Source organism: Phocoena phocoena, chromosome 1 (genome assembly GCF_963924675.1).
Source record: "Phocoena phocoena chromosome 1, mPhoPho1.1, whole genome shotgun sequence".
Taxonomy (NCBI): Eukaryota; Metazoa; Chordata; class Mammalia; order Artiodactyla; family Phocoenidae; genus Phocoena; species Phocoena phocoena.
Genome location: NC_089219.1, coordinates 106,161,655 through 106,186,822, shown reverse-complemented (window position 1 = coordinate 106,186,822; position 25,168 = coordinate 106,161,655). Strand labels below are relative to the sequence as shown.

Genomic DNA, 25,168 nt, shown 5'->3' with positions numbered 1-25,168 from the left:
AGCATTTACAGTCCATTTAATATGGATAGGACATTATCTAGTAGTCTAGAGAGTGTTTTATAAGCATTTACAGACTCCTTGCAGCAACTGTACAGTGCAGAGCTTGGGAACAACTGGCTTAACTCATTCACTTTTGCCTATTACTGTGAAGGGTGCTTTTTGTAAACTTATGTGTTTAGAGTACGTTTGCCATGTTTTAATCACAAATAGATATTTTCTCAGGGTCCAGTGCAGTGAAATACGGTAAGGTACTGATTGTGTGCTAGAAGACAGAGGAAAGACCATCTTCTGTTATAGCAGCAACAGAACTCTTTCAGTGCTGTTTGTATGCCCTTGCCCAATCTTTCAAGTGATGATTGAAGAGGCTAGGCACTCAGTTCAGCTTTTGAGTTCTGATAAATGAGCCCAGACTATCAACTGGAAGATAAGGGTGTTTGCAAATTCTTACGTAAATAAAGCATGGTTTCCCGTTGCAGTGGTTAACCATGATTTCATAGTCTCTGATGAAGTTGAACAATGCTGTGAATTAAGTTTTAAAGCATATACCACGGCAGCTTCTGGTTGGTTTGGATTTATTAAAATCAGTGTGTGTTTATTGCTTTATTCAAATAGGTGGTGGGTGGTTGAAAAAGCTGAACACGTGGAAGCCCAGCGAGGTGGAGTTTCAGAAGACAATTCCCAGCCTCACAACTCCCCATGAAATCCTTTTCCTGTGGGAAACTTTTAATTTGGAAGCGTTCAGCCTAATGTGGGAACCAAGATTAACATTTTCTGAACTACTTCTACAAGAAAAGCAGAAATGTTCTGTTCAGGAAGCTGAATTTACATAGTAGAAAAATGAGCTGTCCTGCAGTATTTGGTAGTCTTTGTTTATTAGTTGTGGTAAAAGAAAAAGGTGTGTGTGTGTTTGTGAGAGAGAGAGAGAGAGAAATTGATTGTATATTTGTCTTTGTTTCCTTTACATCAAACCAGCAAAGCCCTAGAAAATGTGTTTTACCACAAACAGCCCAGCACTGGGCCCTAACTCTATACATGAATACTTTTTAAAAAAAATTTTTTGAATTTTATTTTATTTTTTATACAGCAGGTTCTTATTAGTTATCTATTTTATACATATCAGTGTATACATGTCAATCCCAATTTCCCAATTCATCCCACCCCCACCCCCACCCCTCTGCCGCTTTCCCCCTTGGTGTCCATACGTTTGTTCTCTACATCTGTGTCTCTATTTCTGCCCTGCAAACTGGTTCATCTGTACCATTTCATGATTGCTTTTTTTAGTTCTTTTTCTTTTTCCTTCTTGCTGAGTAAGCTATAGTATTTCCTTTTTTTTTTTTTTTCCTTTCTTTTTTGTGGGGAGGGGCGGTGACAGTGGGAGTGGGAATGGCAAGAAGAAGTTAGCATCACAGAGTTCTTCCCTTTTCCCCTCTTTATCAGGAAGTTAACAAGAAGTCTTCATGTACTATTTTGTTTTGTTTTGTTGTTTTGTTGTTGTTTTTTTTAAAAAAACAAAGTCAGTAATTAGCATAACCCAGTTAGTTACCTTTATGCAGAGTTATAGAATTAAAAAGTTGACAGTCTGATGAGATGTCAAACTGGTGGTACTGAGAGGAGGGGGACGGAGGTTGGATTTGTAGGTTGGGCCTCTTGAATGCCAACCAAGAGTTTAGACTTGATTCTGTAGGCTCTGGGGCATCTAGGAGTTTGTAAGCCAGAGCCTTGGGAATTAAGTGTTATATAGGAACTTTAACTGGTTACAGTTAGCCTTGGCTGTTAGCAATTATTTTTTATCTACTTTAACGGGGGCCTGGGGGAGGGGGCAGGAAACTAAGCTGGCATTATGGTCACAGGAAAGAACAGACTGATTTGGGGCCTTTTCAAACTGCAGACCTTTGTTACTGACCAATGCTTAATTTGGTTTCTTATTTTTTCCCTCTGCCCTTACCTCATTTCCCTTAACGACAGCTCCCCGTCTAGAGCTCAGCTAGGGCAGGCTGCCACTGTGGATTGGGGGGCCGAGAGGCCCAGAGCAAGAAGAAAGTGGGTTGAAAGCGGAGTTCTGTTTAAAGAATTTTCTGCTGGAAACCAGCCCAGAGGGAGTAAAGAGGAGCTTTAATGAGGAGCAGCTGCAGGGCCGACACAACCCACATGAGACATTTTTTTCCCCCCTCCATTCCACATTCTGTATAGTTTTTTAAAAATCATGATTTTGAAATAGCTGTTTCGTAAAGCACGCCTCTTTTTTCCTTCTTCTTGTATGTGGTGGGGTTTTGCGTTGTTGTTTTATTTTTTTAATGACCAAATCCTCGCTAAAAAAAGCTAAAGGCAGAGCTGCAGCGAAGCCCTGCATGCCATTTGGGCTCACCCTGCTGATACAGAACATTCGGTGGAGAAAACAAGGAGAGAGAACACTGGCTTTTATTTGGAAAAGGGGCTTATTTCCTGCTCAAACTACAGTCATCTTGGAGCTGACACAAGCTGCTGCAGTGTTTTAAGCTTTTCTCTAGACGAGTGGCTATTCACTTAGGAAACTTGAAAGAACAAATTTTTCTGTCCTGTATTACTAGGGAGACTGATCCTGAACTGCAGCCATTGCCAGATAGATTGGAATTGCTATTCAAATACCAGCTTCGTTGAAGTCTGTAAAGTGGCTACATGTAAACCAATCCAGGCTGCTGGTGACATGTGAGAGTTGGGGTCTGGTTTTCATCTGTTTTATTGAGGGGGGACTGTATGGGCATCCATTCAGTTGGAATGTTTTCTAGTTCCATTTGGAGGAATCCCTTGTTTTCCTCTCTCTTTTCTTTCCTCCATCCCTCCCCTTCACCTCATTCGCCATGTGTGTGTTTGAACAGTAACAATGAAAGAGTGGACCTCTTTGTGTCAGAAATGGCAGACTTTTTCCGAAAAAGGCATGAATATATCTGTATGGAGCTGATAAGTATTCAGATTAGTTTGTGAAATTATTTTACAGGGAAGAAGCCCCCCAAAACTTTCCCTGTACTCACAGCCTCCTCTGTGAACTATATTCTTTCAGAGATCCAAAGCCAGAGAGAGGAAGAGATTAGGAGGAAGTCACTGAGAATACTACTTAAATAAGTGATAAATTCCCTCCTGAGAGGTGGGCATTCATATTGTTTTGGGAACAAAAGGCAGCTGTTAGAGTTTTTTGGTTATCTTTTAGAAAATTTTTATATACACCTTTAGTTCAAGATTTAGGCTATTTTCCAAAAATTGTACTTAATAGAACTTAATAGAAGTTCTAATAACCTAATAGAACTAAAGATTTATAAGGGAACTTGGATAATAAACTCAACTTGAGCCATCTCAAGAAAAGGGCTATTTAAGCTCCTGTTTTCAGTGGAGAGCCTTAATTCCCACTCAGACTAACAGGGTATATGGTGTACTTGTATTACAGTTGAACAGGGATTTGCAAAGTTGAAAGGTCTCCTGCTTTAGGAAACAGGGGCCCTTTATTTCTGGCTGTCTCACCCATTTCTCCCCTTTCTTCCCATGTTCATAATTCTGCTTAGCCTCCTGGGGTGTGAGAGATAATCTTATACCTCAGGATGATTCTTAAGGTGGCCTTGACCTGTGTTCTACCAGGCAGAGCATAGTGTGAGGTTGGGAGGGGATTTTGCAACACAGGTGTTCATGGTATTCAAGGCACCTGCACCAGGGTCTGAAGATATGCCCTTTCTCACAAAAAAAAAATATCAAATAGGAGTTTGAGAGAGGCACAGGAAAGACCTAATTATGGCATAAATGAAGAAGAGCCACACTGTTAGAAATTATGTAGAAAAATGTATGAAAATATGTAGAAATTATGTAGAAAAATGCATGATTTTTAAAAGAAATGTTAGATCAGAGATGATCTGATCAGTGAAATGGTGAGATGGTGCGGAGAAAGCTTAATAATGGACATAGGTTTTGAGCAGGTCTCTGAAGCAAGGATCGACAAAAGGAAAATTAATTAGAGACATTATCAGATGGGAAAATGTGATGATGAAAATGGAGATTAGAAAGAAGATATTTATATAGGGAAGAGTAGACACGAATGTGGAAATAATCTGGAGTGCTTAAGTTATGGATGTTTGAGGAGTAAGACGGGTGGTAGGAGTGGGGCAGACAAGTAGGTCATAGATTCTAAGGATTTGAGGGGCTGGGCCCTAAAGCTAGTTTCTGAGCAGAAGAGTGACATGATCAAAATTATACTTGAGAAGGATCATTCTTTCAGTGAGCAATTTTCTGGCTACCCTTAATGGAGAGGTGTGGACAGGATGCTGGGGTAATTGAGATGATAGAGCTGACTGAATGGCTACCGGTCTTGGGGCAAGACTTCGTAGAATACTTTCAGTTAAGTGATAGTCTATGTTTTGATAAAGGATCTAGGTAAAGATAGAAATACAGTTGTAGATGATGCAAAACTCGGGGAAATTTCTATATTTGCAGACAAACTTGGGGCAGGTCAGTTAGCTTTGGTGTCCTTTTCAGTGCAATAGGGGTTCAGACCAGTTGACTTCTGAGGTTTGATGCAGTGCTGAAATTCTGTGATTATATGAATAAAGTGTAAAAGTTATCTCAATCAAGGAAACTTGGGGTAAAGACTCAACATGGTGAATTTAAAAGAAAGAAATTACAGGTCCAATTATTGGGTTCAAAAAACAAGTTGTACTAATATAGGATGGGAGGAAATATGGCATAAAAGTAGTTCATGTGAAAAAAAATATGGACTTTTTAACTGACTGGATTTTGTGACCTCTAAAAAAGTGAACACCACTTTAGGCTGCAATATTAGAAACAACGGTGTCCAGATCACAGGAGGTGATGGTCCAGCTCTATGCTGTAGTGGTAAGAACATATGTATCAGGTGTTTTTTTTTCCATTTTGGGCCCTACCTTTTAAAGAGGTTTTTGATGAACTAGAATCATCTAGCTGGGGCTAGGCAGGATAGCCCAGTTTTGAAGTACATGGGCTCTGGAGTCATACCTGGATTTGAATCCTGCTTCTGATATATTGTAGCTCTGAAATCTTCATCTTTCTAAGCTTCAAGGTCCTCGTATACAGAATGGAGATCATAATATAACATAACTGTTACAGGGAGTAATAAAAATAAAATGCTTACAAATACATAATACATAGTAAGTGCTTCAAAAACGTTGGTCACTGTTATTATTATTACTATTGTTATCTTAAGCATCAGAAAGCTACTAAAATGGTGAGGAAGTCTGGAGTAGTCCAAAGCATTGAATCCTGGAAAAAAGAAAATAAAGAGTCAACATAGCTATCTTTAAATTCTTTTTTTTTTTATATATAAAAATTTATTTATTTATTTTTGGCTGCATTGGGTCTTTGTTGCTGTGCACGGGCTTTCTCTAGTTGCGGCGAGCGGAGGCTACTCTTCGTTGTGGTGTGTGGGCTTCTCATTGTGGTGGCTTCTCTTGTTGCGGAGCACGGGCTCTAGGTGCACGGGATTCAGTGGTTGTGGCACGTGGCCTCAGTAGTTGTGGCTCACGGGCTTAGTTGCTCCGTAGCATGTGGGATCTTCCCAGACCAGGGCTCGAACCCGTGTCCCCTGCATTGGCAGGCGGATTCTTAACCACTGCGCCACCAGGGAAGTCCAGTCTTTAAATTCTTGAAGGGCCACATGTAATAGAAGAGGAAGGCTTGTTCCGTTTTGTTCTAGAAGACAGGCATAGCCAGCAGGTGGAAATTGTAGGGAGGCAGAATTATTTTTTTTAAATAAGATATAACTCACATACTATTTAAAAAATTTTAATTAAAAAATTTTTATTGAAGTATAGTTGACTTGCAATGTTGTGTTAGTTTCTGGTGTACAGCAAAGTGATTCAGTTTTTTATACACACACACGCATATATATATATACTTTTACATTATGGTTTATTATAGGATATTGAATATAGTTCCCTGTGCTACACAGTAGGACCTTACTGTTTATTTTATATACAGTAGTTTGTATCTGTTAATCCTATATTCCTAATTTGTCCTTTGCCCATTCTCTTTCCCCTTTGGTAACCATAAGTTTTCTATGTCTGTGAGTCTGTTTCTGTTTTGTAAATAAGTTCATTTGTATCATATTTTAGATTCCACATATAAGTGATATCATATGGTATTTGTCTTTCTCTTTCTGACTTACTTCACTTAGTAGGATAATCTCTAGGTCCTTCCATGTTGCTGCAAAATGGCATTATTTCATTCTTTTTTATGGCTGAGTAATATTCCTGTGTGTGTGTGTGTGTGTGTGTGTGTGTGTGTGTGTATACATATATATCACATCTTCTTTATCCATTCATCTGTTGATGGGCGTGGACAGGTTGCTTCCATGTCTTGGCTATTGTAAACGGTGCTGCTGTGAACATTGGGGTGTATGTATCTTTTCAAATTAAAGAGTTTTGTCTAGATATTGATATATGCCCAGGAGTGGGATTGCTGTATCATATGGTAACTCTATTTTTAGTTTTTTTAGGGAACTTCCATACTGTTTCCCATAGTGGCTGCACCAATTTACATTCCCACCAACAGTAATTCACATACTATTAAATTCACCCTTTTGAAGTGTACAGTTCAGTGGTTTTTAGTATATTCACAGTTAAGTGTAACCATCAACATTATCTAATTTTAAAACATTTTTATTACCTTCCAAAGGAACTCTCTACTCCTTAGTAGTCCCTCTTCAGTTCCCCCTCTTCCCAGCCCCTGGCAACACTAATCTACTTTCTATCTGTATAGATTTGCCTATTCTTGACATTTCACAAAAATGAAATCATACAATATGTGGCCCTTTGTGTCTAGCTTCTTTCACTTAGCATGGTATTTTCAAGGTTCATCTGTGTCACAGCATGTATCAAATCTTCATTCCTTTTTATGGCAAATGATATTTCATTGTATGGATATGCCACATGTTATTTATCCATTCATCAGCTATGGACATTTGGGTTGTTTCTACTTTTCGTTATTATGAATAATACTGCTCTGAACATTCTTTACAGATTTTTGGTGGACTTATGTTTTATCCCTCTTGGTATACACATACCTAGGAAGGAAGGTAGAATTTGAAGACATCAGAAAGAAAGAGCTTCCTGACATGGGGATCCACCCACACTGAAGAGAGTTCTATTGTTAAAGTAGTGAGCCAGTAATTTTATTTTACTTAACAAATACATGGCGTTTACTATGTGCTACCTACTGTTCTAAGTGCTTTACAATTATTTAAAACCCTACAAGGTAGGCACTGTTATTAAATTTATTTTACAACAAGGAGGCTTAGTAACTTGCTCAGGATCACTCATAGAGTACATGGGATTGAAATCCAGGTGATCTGGTTCTAGTATCTGTGCTTTTAATAATAGGAACAAAATAACTTCAAGTATTTATTAAATTCTATTTCTCAGACACCATGCTTAACTACTTTTATTCAAGTAGAGGCTGTGGTCATCTTTTAGGGATATTTTAGAAAGAATTATCTCTTTGGGTAGAAATTACCTTAGGGTATCTTTAATCCCAAGGTTCCGTTATTACAAGGATGGATGGAAGTGGGGAAAAGGACAGCAACAAGATGTCTGGCCTGAGGCTTTTAAGGTGATCAGAATTTTTTATCAGAAAGGGAACAGTGCGTGTGAATGATGAGTACTGTAGGAATTCAGTTAACAAGACATGAGAACATGTTCATAAGTTATATATAATGTAAAATGATTAACCGAAAATGACTTTTGAGATTGTAAATGGAAGCCTTAGGAAAATGGAGGAATTAAAGTTTCATGGAAATATAATCCTACTTTTGAAATGTTTAGTGTCAAGTATTGGCAGGATATATTAGGGTAAGTAGATGACTTTTAGTAAACTGAACATATGGAACTGGAGCTGTATACATGAAGGTAGTTGCTTAAAACAAAATGAACAATAGCAAAAATAACAAATGCCTAAGAGAGAAAAGAGTAGTCCAGCCCAGACTTAAGCCTCAAGTGGCCATAAATTGATGGGGAAGAAGGAGAAGAGGATTCAGCAGTCTAGACTAAGAATTTACCAAGCTTTGAGATACAGAGGGAGTTGTAAAAGCCAAATGTAAAACAAGTGGAGTGATGGAGGCATGGTCAGCAGTACCTCCTATAAGAGAAAGAATTTCCTTATGAAGAAATCTCAGATGAGACCATTGAACTTGACAAGTGGAAAGTCATTGCTCTTAGGACAGAGTTTCTTGGCAATAAGTAGACTGAAAGTTTTACTGCAAAGGAACAAATAAAAAATGGAAAAGAAAGGGAAAATAGCTGTAAAATTAGGCTACAGTTATAGAAGTTTATTTGTGAAGGAAGAATTTGGAAAGGGAAATGAGGCTTAGTGAAAAATGTAGGTTAAAAGAGACTTGTAGGGCTTCCCTGGTGGCGCAGTGGTTGAGAGTCCGCCTGCCGATGCAGGGGATACGGGTTCGTGCCCCGGTCCGGGAAGATCCCACATGCCGCAGAGCGGCTGGGCCCGTGAGCCATGGCCGCTGAGCCTGTGCGTCCGGAGCCTGTGCTCCGCAACGGGAGAGGCCACAACAGTGAGAGGCCCGCGTACCGCAAAAAAAAAAAAAAAAAGAGACTTTTACATGTTTTAAGGTAAAGGAATAGGTGATGTCTAGCCCTCTAGAACATTTTAAATAAGAAAGTCTTTATACCAACAATGGGTCTAGTTTCCCATAAAAATAAGATGTGTTCCTGTACATGGACTTCAGAAGAATAAATCAGTTGTACATCATATCTAAGTATTATGTTATTTAGAGTAAAACCCTAAATCCTTCTTTGCAGTGGCCTGAAGACCCCTCATGATCTGTCTCCCAGTTATAGCTGTAATCTATTTTCTGCTACTTTTTCTTTTTAATCCCTTTGGTGGAGCCACAGAGGTCTCCTGGCTATTCCTCAAACATGCCAGGACTGTTTCCTATTTAAGGGCCTTTGCATTTGCTGTTCTCTCTGCCTTGAACATGCTTTCCCTAGATACCTGCATGGCTAGTCCCTCACCTCATTCACGTTCTGACTCAAATGTGCCTTTCAGTGAGGCCTTTTCTGCTTTTCCTATTTGTAACTGAAATACCTCACTTATCCACCTCCATTATCCCCAGTTCATTCCCTTCCTGTGCCCCTTTCTTGTTTTATTATTTTACATAGCACTTAATGTCACATAACAAATTATGTATTTTACTTATTAATTTTGCTTTTTGTCTTCTCCTACTAGAATTTAAACTCCACAAGTTCAAGGATTTTCCTAGCATTAGAACAATGCTTGGCACTTAGTAAATGCTTGTTGCATGAATGAACGAGTGTAACATTCTTTGTGGAAACTGATATGAGAATGTTCTTCTTCATCATCAACATCATTATTAATAAGCATGTTGGATGCTATGCATAGAATTAGGCTTCAGATATTCTATCAGTCAGGAGTTGGCAAACTTTTTCTATAAAGCACCGGATAGTAAACACTTTTTCGAGCCACATCGTTTCATCACAACTACTCAACCCTGTTATTGTAGTGCGAAAGTAGCCATAGACAATCCCTCCATGCACGAGTATGGTTGCGTTCCAATAAGACTTTATGTATGGACCCTGAAATTTGAATTTTACATAATTTTCAAATGTCGTAAGATATTATTGTTTTTTTTTAAAATTTTTTCCCTCAACCATTTAAAAATGTAAGAACCGTTCTTAGCTCTCCAGCCATAAAAAATAAGCAGTGGGTCAGAGTAGACCCACAAGGTGTAGTTACCACCTCTATTTTTACTGGTTTCTTAAACATACCTTAGTTGAAACTTATTTTTTCCTACTGGTAGGAAGCAACAATGTAGATTAAACCTTAGTAATAGATAATTCAGGAATACGTTTGTTTGGCTTCAGAATCTTGCATATTGTTTTCATCTTTGTTTTCCTGGGAACCTTATGTTTTCATTACATGTTTATGAAGCTCATTTTTGAATGAGTTTGCATTCTCCGAGCAGATGCCATATGATAGTGTTGGGGAGGTGGTGGAAGCAAAGCTGGGCAAAGCCCACCCAGGTTTAAAAGTTTGCCATTATTTACAAGGCAAAGAATTCCCGTGTGGGAGAATCGAGAGGTGTTAGCCAGGCTTAATGCCCAGAGGACTGTCACTGTGAATGAGAATTGTGTCACAGTTTCTAACGTCATCCATAACAGATATCTTGAATAAGTTGCAAATGCTTTTAATAATATAGCTCAGGGTTAATTTTACCTATGCTACGTTGGCAATTTTTGCTCCTTTACTTAAAAAATAATCAGCAAATAACCTATTCTATTATAAAATCAAGCTGTGATTCGAATAAAGCATTATATTTTTCCTCAATAAGTACAAAGAGAGAAAAAATGTTTTTCATCTGCAAAACTTTTACATATTTATAAAGTTTTTCACATACTTGATTTTGTTCAATTCTTAAAATAGCTTCACGATGCCGGTAGCTTTATTAACTATTTAAAATGTGAGAGAGCTGATAGTGAAGTTAAGTATTGGATTGGTCAGAAAGTTCCTTTGGTTTTTTAAGTAAAAATAAAAGACACATTTTTTATTTTCACCAAGAACTTTATTGAACAGCATATTCACCCTTTTGTTCCACTACCTTCTGTCATTTTTCAGGGAACTTCATAATTCCATCTTCCCAAAACTTTTTATCTTTTTGAGCAAAGAACTGTGCCAGGTGCCTTTTACAGTCTTCCAGGGAATTGAAAATTTTTCAATTAAGACAGTTTTGTAAAGACGGAAATAATTGGAAATCCAAAGGTGCAAAGTCTGGTGAACACAGCGGATGAATCAGAACTTCCCAGCCAAGCTGTAACAGTTTTTGCCTGGTCATCAAAGAAGCAGGCAGTGTTGTGTTATCCTGATGGAAGATTATGCATTTTCTGTTGACTAATTTGGGATACTTTTTTTTTTTTTCTTCCCCACCCCCCACCCCGGTACGCGGGCCTCTCACTGTTGTGGCCTCTCTCGTTGCGGAGCACAGGCTCCGGATGCGCAGGCTCACGGGCCCAGCCGCACCGCGGCATGTGGGATCTTCCCGGACCTGGGCACAAACCCGTGTCCCTTGCATCGGCAGGCGGACTCTCAACCACTGCGCCACCAGGGAAGCCCCGGGAAGCCCCTCGGGATGCTTTTTGTTGAGTGCTGCTTTCAGTTGGTCTGATTGAGAGCAGTACTTGGAATTAATCGTTTGGTTTTCTGGAAGGAGCTCATAATAGAGGACTTCCTTCCAATCCCACCATATACACAACATCACCTTCTTTGGATGAAGACCGGCCTTTGGTGTGGTTGGTGGTGGTTCCTTTCACTTGCCCCATGATCTCTCCCGTTCCACATTATTGTACAGTATCCACTTTTCATCGCCCATCACAATTTGTTTTAAAAACGGAATGTTTTCATTACGTTTAAGTAGAGAATCACATGTGGAAATACTGTCACGAAGGTTTTTTTTCACTTAACTTACGTGGAACCCAAACATCAAAGCGATTCACATAACCAAGCTGGTGCAAATGATTTTCAATGCTTGATTTGGATATTTTGAGTATGTCGGCTGTCTCCTGCGTGGTAGAACATTGATTGTTCTCAATTAATGTCTCTATTTGATCACTTTCAACTTCAACTAGTGTACCTGACCATGGGGCATCGTCCAGCGAGAAATCTCCAGCATGAAACTTTGCAAACCACTTTTGACATGTTCAATCAGTCACAGCACCTTCTCCATACACTGCACAAATCTTCTTTTTCTTTTGCGTTTCTGTTGTGTTTTTACCTTTCTCGAAATAATAAAGCATAATATGCCGAAAATGTTGCCTTTTTGTTCCATCTTCAGTATTAAAATGGCTACACAAAAATTCACCAATTTTGATAAGTTTTTTAAAAAGTGTACACTGATATGACAGGTGTCACAATATAGTCTAACAAGATTGTTTTGAATGAAGTTAAAGATAACTAAGTGCTACTAGAGCCATGTTATGGAAAATAACTGAACGAACCTTTTGGCCAACCCAATAACTTGTCCAAGGTCATAGCACGAGGACTCCAAATGGGCCTCCTCACCGTATGAGGTGCAGACTCCTCACTGGAAACTTCAGCCAGTCTTTGCTTTCACTGCTGTGCCCTCTCCTCACTGCCTCTTATTCTCTAGCTTCATCTGTTCATGAGGATGCTCAGAGCTCCAGCTGCTCCTGGCTCTGCCACTCTTACTGTTCCGAGCTCTGGGAAAAGGTGAGGAGGCTGGGGTCAGTTACATCATTGCCACTGTAGGTAGCTACTTACTAGCTCTGTTTCCTCCTCCAGCCATTTTAGTTACTGTGTAATTCATCTGGGCATGTACTGTCTTAGTTCCCAAATATCTGGTTCTCCTTTTCTCAAAACTGTGACCTCTAAAGACCTCACCTGGTCAACCAGTGGCTAATAAAACATCATGGATATGGTTGGCAAAGACAAGAAGGAGTGAGACGGGACCCCAGTGCTTCAAGTCTGGGTGATTGGGAGGGTCAGAACATAGTGATTGAGCATCGGAAGATGTGATAGGATTTAAACACATTGGTTTAAATGTGTTATCTTCGAGGTAATGGTGGAACAGCCTTGCAGTTAGTTTTCTATCCTCCAAAAAGTAAAATGGAGAAAGAGGTTGAACCAAAGTATCTGGATTGCAGCCAAATGGCAAGATTTATAGTTAGAATCAAAGACTTTGTGTTCCATTTAAATGCTTCTTAGAGGTCTCATTTGAACAACCTCTTCATTATGAAAATGGAGACTTTCCATGCCTTTTTATGGTGTTTAGAGAAAGCTGTCGTAAATATTACACACAATTTGGGATGGTTGTGTATCTTAGGAATCAATGGATGGCATATAAAAAGATTCCTCAACACAGTGTGTGGAAAATGTTATAGAATGTTATCCTTGAATTGTTTTCCCTTCTTCACTTTGGTGTTTTTATGGTACCTTAGATATTTTAAATGTTATTTTAATTATATTCTGTGCTTCTTTTTTTTTTTTTTTTTTGGTTAGGAAAGCTGCCTGCTACTAATATCTTAACAGATTTAAGTTTCTGAAAAGCCCCTTTGAACCCTTCCCCATTCCTGTACGTCCTTTTTCTTTATCACAGTCTCAACCCCTTGAACATAACCCAGAAGTCTAGGTATAGGCCAACTGATGTCTCAGTGGAAACAACAAAAGTAGAACTTATTGTTTCTCAATGCTTGAGAGAGATTTTATATATTTTAAATTGGAGAGGATAAGAGGCTCAGTCCATACATTATCATGTGAACGTCTTAATTCTATCAATTGACTTAGTCAAAATGAGAAAGTTAATGAATTTAAAGACAAGTATCAACAATGCTGCACAAAAAGGTGCTGTTACAGCATACCAGCCTGCATCTACATGAAAAAAGCTATGGCTGTATTTTGCCTCTGAATAAGGGTCATGTTGACTGGCCATGGCAGACCATGCTGGGTCACCCACCTGATATTCTGTCACCTGCCAAAACTCAAAAAGACATGAGAGTATGCAGTTAAGTACTCTAAACACTTCTTCTCCCAAAGTGAGTCAGTTTTACAGTTGTACCTTTGGGTTTCTCGATTTACAGTCTCGTGTTTTCTTGAATGGACTGCGTTATCTTGTAAGTTTTGGGACTTATAAGAAGTCAAGAGTTTTCATGGACTCCTCTCTTTTCCATACAGATGCCCAGAGGGATTCTTGGGAGAATATTGTCAACATCGAGACCCCTGTGAGAAGAACCGCTGCCAGAATGGTGGGACATGTGTGGCCCAGGCTATGTTGGGGAAAGCCACATGCCGATGTGCCCCGGGCTTCATAGGCGAGGACTGCCAGTACTCGACCACTCACCCCTGCTTTGGGTCTCACCCTTGCCTGAATGGAGGCAAGTGCCACGTGCTTAGCCGGGATACCTATGAGTGCACCTGCCAAGTCGGTTTTACAGGTAACAAATGGGACTCACGGCCATCCTTTCCCATTCTCAGCAGGTACTTTTATTTAGCATCTTTTAGATAACTGTCATCTGGTTCTTTAGGGTCCCCCCCAACTCTGGTACATGTTTAACATTGTGGTAAGGACTAGAGTGTTCCAATCAACTATCCTTCAGTTCCTTTTGAAAGGGGAGAAAGAGAAAGAAAAAGGGTCAGATACTCAGAAGTAGTTGACTGCCTGAAGAATATATATCAGGATTGGGGATCAGAATTACTTCACTATCACCAGAAGAAAAGTTGTTCGTGTTACCGATAACTTATTCCTTGAAATCTCCTCTCCCCAGACATTCAGGGCATTGGCTTTTCGGGCTTTCTAAGCTGATTGTTCCATTTGCTTCTACATTGCCTTATCCTTGTCCTCATGCATTTAATTTTTGTGTTCTTTGGAATTCTGTTTTGAGTCATAGCACAGCTTTCCCCAGGGAATCTCGCTATCTCCAGTTGCTTCAACTCCCAGGATCTTCATGCCTTGCTGATGCCTCTCATGGTCATCCTTTTAGCTCCACCCCAACCCTGACATTCAGGCTCATATTTCTAACTATCCGTTGCATATTATCCTTAGAAATTCCACAGGTACCTCAAACTCAACATGTTGATATCATAGTGGCACCAATGTACACTCCAAATACTCCAAACTAGAAACTCCCTCTCACTTCTCTGTACCCCACTTAGACTCAGTCACCCCGTCTAATCTCTGAGATACGTCTCACCTGTCTACCCCTCTCCATTTTCTCTTCTGCTCTGTGACCTCTAAAGACCTCTGTAGGTGAGGTCCAGGTCATCTTTCACCTGGACTCCTGCAGTTGTTTCCTACCTGGTTTCCTTGCCTTCACTTTCTCCCCCTCTTGTCCACCTGTCACATTACCATGGATCTTTAACATGAATGCAGATCTTCTCACAAACTCACCTGCTTACCACCCTAGTGACTTTTCATCGTCTGCTGAGTACAAACTCTTTTACATGGCTCGCGTAGCCCTTACAGCAGTCTAGGCCTTACATCTTCTTATAGCCTCAGTTCCTCACACGCATCTAGCTCTAGTGACACCAGCGTTCTCATCATTTCCTGAAAGTGTCATGCTTCCTGTTGCCTCCATGCTTTTGCACACCCCTTTGCCTGGAACGCCCTTTTCTACAATCGGGGATTGCCCAATGTTATTGTAAACTCTTAGTGACCCTTTCATGATTCCTTTACACAGTTAGTCTCTATGTTCTGTTAGTTTATGTGTCACATTTTATTGTAATTAATTTTTACATGTCTCTCATCTGACTATATTGTGGGTTCTTCAAAGCTGGGTCTGAGCTTTATTCAGAATGAACCACACGTGTTTATGAAGGTAGACGAGAAAAGGAGAACTAGCCATCATTTTGTCCCCCACTATATCAACAATTCCTTAAATCTAATAAAAAATGAAAGACATATGCAGAAAACTAGACTGGACCATTTAGTTTGGAATACTTGTTCTACTGGTTTTTCATTAAAAGGTGTTGTTACGGGTAGAAGATATATAGGATGATCCGTTATCTCCATCATGACTATGACAGCATTGATACTGTGGGTCACTGAAGAGATTTGGTGGTTAAGAGAATAATTTTTTCCTGATTGTCAGTTTCGAGTTGTTTGGCTCCACAAGGCAAAGGGAAGGCATATCTATTTAACACATTTTAATCCTGACTGGTGGAAATGACAGTAGTGCCTTCTTCAGAACTAAAATGTTACTCTGAAATAACCCTCAAATTAAAATGTATTCCTTTGCCATTAAAACAAACTCTTCTTGGTGGTCTGCAGGGTTCTGATCATCCTTACACATCTGCCACTTTTGTCTGTCACTTTAGGAACTGCCACAGGTCAAGCTCACCCTTTTGGTTTTGGGATAGCTCACTATACCACCTCGTCAGACCGTATGAGCTCACCTCACTCATAGATAAAGAAACAGAGGCAGGAAGTTAGTGCTTGTACAAAACATATATGGGAAACCAAGGTCAGAGACCTTCTTGTTTCGGTTGTAGGCAAATACTCTGATATACACAGTTGTCAAAAGTAACCATTTTTATCTGTTCTCCATTGTAGGTAAGTACCTCTCAGAAGAAAAAATAGGAAGAAAGATTGAGGTTCCTTCATTTTCTCTAGACTTAGCACTGTGAGATATACATGCTGTACCCAAATTTTTATTGCACCCTTTCCCTTTGATTTGATATTCTTGATAGGCAGAGAGCGCTTCTGTGTGCTCAAATGTCACCTCTCTCTCCCTTTTAGAGAAGCTGTCATGACTCTTATTTGCTTTTCTCTGGGGTCAAAGATTTGGGTGTTTATCTAGACAACCAATTGGAGTACTAACAAATTCAGGGGGTTCTCATATCTTTAGTTTTGACAAAAGCTTGCACTAATGAAAACAAAAAACCACGTGAATACCAAATTTACTAGTAGCATGGGAGTATTTTTTTTCTCTCTCTTTCTACCTCAAAGAATCTGCTTTGATTCCTTTGAGTTATGCCTTGAGATTCAGTACTTTCTTCCTGCTTCTTTCTAGTACTTTCCTACCTGAGAGAGTCCACAAGATTTACCTTTCTAGACCTTTATTCTCATGACAGCTTCTAGTTATTTCCATATATAAGAAGCCAGAGAGTATATCTCCTTCAAACACATCCAGCAATATTTTTGTCAAGACCGCAATCAACAAAATGTTTCCCAGAATACGTGTGCATGTGTGTTGTGTTTAAGGGAAATAGAAGTCATATTGACTTGTTTCTATCATCTAAGAGGTCTATTTAGTCATAATTTATTTTGGAAAATATCGATACATTTTATTCATTCAAAAGACATGATTTGAGAGCCTACTACAGGGATCTGACCCCTGCCAGTGTGACAGGTGATATAAAAGGAAACAGCAAACTTGGGGTATATGTTTGCATGTGCAGGGGTGTGTGTGTGTGAGGGAGAGGGTGTGGGGATTTGGGGAGCTGAGGGGAGCATTAAGGATGACTTTACAGCAGTGGTGACTTATGAGTAGAGCTGTCAAGATAAGTTGAAGCCCATTAGGTAACCACAAAGGAAGATGGCCTTCCAAACAGAGGAGCAGCTTATGCAAAGACAAGGAGGTGTGAGACAGTAGGTGGATCCAGACCCTTCTGGATCCTGTGCTGCAGGGGTTGATGTAGGCTTCCTGTGACTAACCTACAGTCCCTCCCCCCCCCATGTGACCCACTGAGTGTTTGTGTGTCAGCTGAGGGCCCTGGAGAGTGCCCCTGTCAAGCGAACTTGAGGAAGCTCTGATACGGGCTTCCTGTAAAATTCAAAGAGCTTAGGGATTCTCCATGCAGTGGCTCCCTTATGTCACCCTTTGGGTGGGAGATGTGAGGTGGTGGGATGGGGCTGACCCTCATTTCTGTGGACAGTACTGAGTTCTGTTATCTTTCCTCTAGGTAAACTGTGCCAATGGACTGATACCTGTCTGTCTCAGCCCTGTGCAAATGGAAGTACCTGTACCACTGTGGCCAACCAGTTCTCCTGCACATGCCTCGCAGGCTTCACAGGGCAGAAGTGTGCAAGTGATGTCAATGAGTGTGATGTTCCAGGACAATGCCAGCACGGTGGCACCTGCCTCAACCTCCCGGGTTCCTATCAGTGCCAGTGCCCCCAGGGCTTCACAGGCCAGCACTGTGACAGTCCCTACGTGCCCTGTGCACCCTCCCCCTGTGTCAACGGAGGCACCTGCCGGCAGACTGGTGACTTCGCCTTTGAGTGCAACTGCCTTCCAGGTAAGGAGTCCCCCTAGTGTCCTGGGTTGGGGGATGCACCTCCAGCAGGAAGGAAGGGGATGGGTGTGGTTCAATTGTTCCTTTAAGAAGTATCCCTCCCAGGAGGGAAAAGGGGAAGTGAGAATTTTGTGTGGGGTGGTTTGCTGGTGAGAGAGGAGTTTTATGGGCCCATGTGGTCCGTAAACTGAGCAGGGGGTAGTTTAACATGTCAGGGTTTATGATGATGAGTGGCTTGGAAATTGTTTATTGTCCTTTTTGGAGGAACAGTGAGAAATAAGGGACACAGAGCTCTGGGAAAACGATAGACAAGTCTATGGAATGGAAAGGAACACAATGAGAATTACACATTGAAAAATGTGTATGTATGATTAATAAAATGCTTTAAACTGAATTGACAATAATAATAGATGATCAGCTTTCCTATATGTTTCTACCTCTGATAGAATAATGGATTCTTTTACTATAGCTACCTAATTGTACCCACCTACCCTTCTGTGACTTTCACTGAGCTTCTGATCTTTAGAACCCTCTCCATGTAGTCTCTCTGACTTTGGGGTAGCCCTGCCCAGACTTGAAGTTGGAGAAGTTTGGAACTGGGGTGGCAGCGGTGCTCTGCTAGTCAGTGGACACTTTTTGATGAGCACTGATAGACTATGTGTGGCACAGCCATACATAACCCCAAGGTGGAAGCAAAAAGAGGAGCAGTGTATGGGAGCTTGGGGCCCAGTGTTCTGTAGGACCGAAAAAGGAGCCAGGCTGGCGGATTCACGGAACTCCTTATAAAAATGATGAGGAGGCTGAAAACCGAGAATTTTGATTGGGAACAGAACACAAGCAGCTGGAGCAGATGAATTACTAGACAACAAAGATTCTGCTTTTTATACAAATAACCTTAGTGCAAAAACAAAAGAAGGAAAACTGTAGGGGGGAATAATGTGCTAATTAAGCAGAATTGCCTCAAAAAGTTGTTTTAGCCACTCTTTTGGAGTAGGAATCTTAGATTCTGGTGTTGTGGATATGGTTCACATATAATGGGATCGTTTGTTTTATCTTTTGGGGATTAAAGGTCATATGTTGGTCCTCGGGATAAAAGCAAATGGTAATTTATTCATTTCATTCAGTTAAAATTTACTGGCTGCCAGCTATGGTCTAGGCATGGTGCTATGTGCTTGAGATACAGCAATACAAGACTGCCACATAATAGAAAAGGATACCATTTAACTCTGAGCCACAAGAACAGGCTATTTAATTGCATTGCTTTCAGTTTCTCTTTCAATGAAGAATAGATAATGCTGTCATTTTAGACACTAAATATTTATTTACCTAATATTACTGTCATCCACATTATCTTGTAGAAGGAATAACTAAAAGATATCTTTCTTCACTCCTGTTTTTGTTTGCATTTTAAGGGTTAAAAGAAGGAAATAGAAATGTAAACAATTTAATTTTGCAAATTTTCTAATAGTCTAATATTCTAATAGCCTGAGTGGCTAGTAATTGAGGTTAGTGCAATTTATTGTTGAAGACTAAATGTGTTTTTTAGTTTCAAGAAAATTACTTTTAATAGTTGCCTAGAACAAGAGGTTGATTTGGCAGCAAAGTACTAACGGGAAGTTAGAGAAGTCAATAAAGGAAGTTTTTAGCAGGGAGAGAGTGATTATTCACTCCCATAGCCTCTGCATTGTTATCCATTAGCCACGATAACAACCTTAGGGAATTCTGAGAGTGTGTCCAGGAAAGGATCTGTCAAACCAGAATAGTATCTCCTCCTTGAGAAAGGAAATAACCAAGGATTCCACAGCTGAGAGGTTGCCAGGGCTAGTGGGATGGAGTAAGGAGATCCTGGCTGTCTCTTACACTCTCCTTATAGTTTAAAGCAAGACATTTTTTTACACACTGACGAAGTGTGTGCCTGTATGTGTGTGTTTGGGATCAGAATGGGGGGTGCAGCGTTGGGGGCAGAAGATTTGGCAAAGAGTTTACTAACATGTATTTAATGCCTTTTATGAGTCAGGCACTGTGCCAGGTACTTCTGCTTCCATTAGCTCCATTACACAAAAACCTTGGGGTTAGGTATTGTTTTTCTGGTTTCCCAGGTGAAGCAACTCAAGTTTTGGAGATGTTAAGTGATTTACTCAAAGATGCACAGCTGACATGTGGTTAGGCTGAGTCCTGAAATCCAAGCAGGTTATTCCCAAAGCCTGTGCTTTGTACACCTTGTTCCATGACACTGTACTACTTGTCTTCCCCTGAAGGTGCTTTGAAATGTGTAAGACTTTTTGTTAAATGCTTAGAGGTGTTTGGGTTAAAAAAATGTAGGTTCACGTTAAAAGAAAAAGGAGATACTTCTAATTATGTTCAGACAGTATTTGTTACATACATACATATCATGCAGATATTTAAAAACAGTTAAGTAGGCTAGTTCTTGCCTTTCAGGGTTGCATGATCTAAAACAGATGATGTCAGCTTGGACCATGTATAGAAGGAAATTAAAAAAGAATTCAAAACAATAGATAATGCAATAACACTGTGAATAAATATATATATTTATACAATGTATAAGATTTTATGCTCATTGTTTTTATGTACCAGGTGGAGTTTGCAAAGTATTAACTTTATTTCCACATGGGGAAATAATGCCTGGAGATGATTTTCTTTTACAGAGTCCTTTTCATGATGCAGTACCATTCTCCTTGTCCCTCCCCCATTGCCCTCCACACTGTCCAAGAGACTAAAATGTTACTTAAAATAATAATTACTCTCTAGGGCTTCCCTGGTGGCGCAGTGGTTGAGAGTCCGCCTGCCGATGTGGGGGACACGGGTTCGTGCCCTGGTCCGGGAGGATCCCACATGCCGCGGAGCGGCTGGGCCCGTGAGCCATGGCTGGCTGTTGGGCCTGCGCATCCAGAGCCTGTGCTCCGCAGTGGGAGAGAGAGGCCACAACAGTGAGAGGCCCACATACAGCAAAATAATAATAATAATAATGGTGTTGTTTACATTGAGAGAGTAATTATTATTTCTTTTTTTTGCGGTCCACGGTCCTCTCACTGCTGTGGCCTCTCCCGTTGCGGAGCACAGGCTCCGGACGCGCAGGCTCAGCGGCCATGGCTCACGGGCCCAGCCGCTCTGCGGCATGTGGGATCCTCCCGGACTGGGGCACGAACCCGTGTCCCCCGCATCGGCAGGCGGACTCTCAAGGGAAGCCCACAACACCATTATTTGAAGAGAATCATTATTTCAGTTCTAAAGGTGAGGAAACCAAGTCAGCGAGAGGCAAAGTAGCTTTTGTCCAGGTTCTGCGATTCTCAGATGGCTGCTTCCCACCACATTTCAAGTCTTTGCAGTTTTAACTGAGGCCTACCCTGATCGCCCTATTTCAGGTTGTAACCATTCCCTTCCCCCTTCATTACTGACCCTGGTCTACTTTTTCTTTTCTTTTCTTTTCTTTTTTTGTAACACTTGTCATCATCTTACTATATAATTTGTGCTATATAATTTACCTCATTATGTCTATTGTTTATTGTCTGTCTTATCTAAATTCTGCTGCCTCTTCCCCTCTCCAGAGTGAAAGCTAGGATCTTTGTTTTTATTTAGTGATACGTCCCAAGCACCTAGAAACCATGCCAGGTATATAATAGGCACATACCTATCGATTGACAGATTGAGTTTAGCATAATATGGTAGTATTGAGAACGTAACTTTGGTCTTTTCATTTTCTTCCTGGTAACATGCACCCTAGACTTCGTCTAGCTTCTCCTTCTGTACTTGTTTATACTAGTACTGTGTAAAAAGAATTGGAGTTCTTTTCAACTCTGAAAGTCAGTGAACCCCACATAAGTTAGTGATTATTTTTGAATGGTTAAAATATAGTTCTTTTCCTGCAAAGGGCACTGTAGTTACTGAGTTGATTTTAGAATTATTTTAAGACTGATGGGGAGGGAATTAAAGCTGCAAGAATGACTCATCCTGTGTAATAAAGAAAGAAGTGTTTCTCCATAGAGGGAAGAAAAAAAGGAATATATTCAAGAGGGAACTGATAGAGTCAAACCAAGGGACTGTATTTCATCGTCTTCGAGCAGCAACTGTTAATAATCCAGATCCTTATGAACTACCATTAGGTAAAGTTTTTAGCAGAAGCCCCGAGGAGGAGCACTCAACCAGAGTAATTTTAACAAAAGAACAAAATAGAGAATAAATTCTTGAATCACTGATTCCCAATTTTTGGGGGTTAGTGGGGGAGAGAATGAGTTAAACTGGTTTTATGTTTGTGATATTTTAAGAAGTAGCACAGGTAATCAGGAAGCAGTGGGTTGTTGGTATCTCCTGGCTGTACCTGTGAGTTCACAGTTCGATAGGACAGTCCCTGATGGACTTTCCCTTTTTTTTTCTCTCCTGTACCTCCTTATTCCTTTATGATTTTTAAACTTCATAAAAAGCTGTCTGATCCATCCTGTCCAAACAAGGAAGGTTTATCCTTTGTAAATCACCTCTGTACACTACAGGCTGATGATATGTTATATCCCTATATCATTAAAATAAAGCTTAACCACATTTTGTGGCTTTTGTGTCTGCTCTTCAGTTGCTGAGCTTCAAAACTGTTAGAAAGAGTTCCCTCTTGCATTCTCATATGCACGGGCATGTGATGTTCCCTTGGGTATTATACTAATCATAATCTGGCAGGTTTCACTGGAGCAGATGCAGAAATTGTCATACCATTTTGCAGGGCGCATTATTTTAGCTCCTCTAACCTGGGCCCTGCGTCTAGTTGTACTTGATGTTCCTGGGAGTTTTTCCTGTTCTGTCATGCTTGGCAGTTTTGCCCGTGCTACCTCCTCAGCCTTCTGTCACTTACCTCCCCCACCCACCCTGCCTTTTTATATAGAACTTATTCCTTATGATGTGTCAAAGGCACCTACTTCACTGAAATGCCTTCCATATTCCCTACCCCGCGGGGACTAGAGACCTGAGGTCTTTTGCAACCTGTATACATCTAGCACAGCACTTATCAAACTGACTGTTCATCCTTGCCAGTAGACACCCTCATTTAAATTCCCCAGTATCCAGCTTACTGCCTGGAACAAAATTGAGACTTAATGAATATTTGACAAATGAATGTGATAGAGAAGAGAATTCCTATATTCTATAATTTTAAAAAATGCTCTGAATTTATTTCTTTTGAACCCCTTTATTCATTTCTCTGACTTCTTTGGAGGTAAAGTTAGAAAGGGAAGTGGAGATGATTTGGGAGCTACAGAGGGAGGCAGGTAGGAGCAGCCACCTGGGTGGGTGGTGGGGCAGGCATCCAGGGGCCAGTCATGGGGTCGGTGAGCTCATTGGGGCCCATTCAGAGGACGGATGCAGTGTGCCGAGGAAACCAGTGGGACAGAGGTGGGGCCCGCTTGCTCTTGTGACAGGTTTCTTCCCAGAGGCGGGGGAGAAGGTAGCACGTAGCTGTTTACTTTTGTGCCTTTGTCCGGTTCCAGGCATCCCTGGGTTTTCCTCACTCTTTCATCCCTGTGTACAGAAGCTCTTCCTGAGGACCTTCAGCCTGGCCTGGGAGAATCCTGGTTGTGTCATCTCAGCTTCCCCTTTCTGCTGTCTTCTTTGTGCCTCTGTACCAAGCCTTTCCACCCTCATACCTCCCGGGGGCTGAAAATGGAAAGATGTGGAAGCTCTCTTGAGAGATGCTGTTCTCTGTGTGGGATGACAAGTTCGAAAGACACTTTTCTGCTCCCCACCCTCACTGTCATCATTTATCAGTTACGTGGCCCATGGTTTTATAACAGCACAGTCTTAAAATGTTCCTTCTGAGTTTAATTTCTTTCTTTTTGGCCTTTTAAGGATGTGAATTGGCTTTAAGCAGTGGACTCCTTTTAGTACAGTCATGTGAGCCTTTCTGTAAGTCTTTTACACCCATCCCACCCACAGGTCTGGAGACTTGTCTGTTTCCTTTTCCCTTAAAACCTTAAAACATTTTTAAGAAGTGATTCCACTATAACTTATTCATTTAAGCCTTACCCTCCCTCCCTACTCCCCTCGCCCTTAGGTAGACTTTCTTATAAGAATTTGCTAGCTCTTTCCACAAAGAGTACTGTAACTCTATTTTTAAAGCATAAATCCTGTCTTAACTTTGGAGGAAAACTGATTTGGTTAGGGTTTTCTCAGACATGGGAACTTTTGACCCAAGATCAGTTTTTCAGATTAATGAAAAGGAAGTCTGGGGTCTCAGAGATCATACTGATTGAAATTGAATAAAATTTCTGGTTGAGAGCTTTCCTGGTGGCGCAGTGATTGAGAGTCCGCCTGCCGATGCAGGGGACACGGGTTCGTGCCCCGGTCCGGGAGGATCCCACATGCCGTGGAGCGGCTGGGCCCGTGAGCTGTGGCCGCTGAGCCTGCGCGTCCGGAGCCTGTGCTCCCCAATGGGAGAGGCCACAGCAGTGAGAGGCCCGCGTACTGCAAAAAAAAAAAAAAAATTTTCTGGTTGAGTACTGACTACTAGGCATTTAAACTTGGGTAGGTCAGCCACGTGGCCTTTACCTTCATCTGTAACTTAGAAGGATCAGAGTAGATAATCTCTCAGGGTTTCTTTGATCCCGTTGATATATAATATTGGGTTCACCAGAAAGTTCGTTTGGGTTTTTCTGTAACATCTTACGGCAAAACCCAAGCAAACTTTTCGGCCAAGCCAATAGTATTAGCTAATATGTGTAAAACACTACCTGTGCATCAGGCATTGTTTTAAGTGCTTTTCCTTCTAATATAACAGCTTTACTGATATATAATTTGCATACCATGTAATTTTCTCTTTTAAAGTGTACAATTCAGTGGTTTTTAGTATATTTACAGATATATGTAACCATCACCACAATAAATTTTAGCTCATTTTTATCACTTCAGAAGAAGCTTAGTATTCATTAGCAGTTATTCCCTAACCTCCCCCTAACTCCCTCCTAGCACTAGGCAACTCCTAATCTACTTTCTTTATAGAGCTGCCTATTCCGGACATTTCATATAATAAATGGGAACACACAGTATGTGGTCATTCGTGATTGGCTTCTTTCACTTAATGTTCTCAAAATTCATCTGTGTTGCAGGAGGTATCAGTACTTCATTCCTTTTTATGGCTGAATCATATTCCATTGTATGGATTTACCACTTTGTATCAACATTTATCCATTCACCAGGGAATTGACATTTGGGCCGCTTCCACTCTTTTTGGCTATTTTGAATAATGCTGCTGTGAACATTCTTGTACAAGTTTTTGAGTGGACATATGTTTTCATTTTTTGGGGTATATACTTATGAGAGGAATTGCTGGGTGATATGGTAACTCTAATCTCTTCGTGAATGCCACACTATATCCCATAGTGGCTGCACTATCTTACATTACAACCAG

General features: G+C 40.6%; 1 protein-coding gene across 1 annotated transcript in view; it reads left to right on the top strand.

Moving 5' to 3' along the window:
* The window catches only part of NOTCH2 (notch receptor 2), a 175,080-nt gene that overhangs the window by 69,289 nt on the left and 80,623 nt on the right, over positions 1-25,168 (top strand). The window contains exons 3-4 of the mRNA XM_065880859.1: positions 13,708-13,967; positions 17,434-17,769. Coding sequence (XP_065736931.1) covers positions 13,708-13,967; positions 17,434-17,769 — 596 coding nt within the window. The remainder of the gene's footprint in view (positions 1-13,707; positions 13,968-17,433; positions 17,770-25,168) is intronic.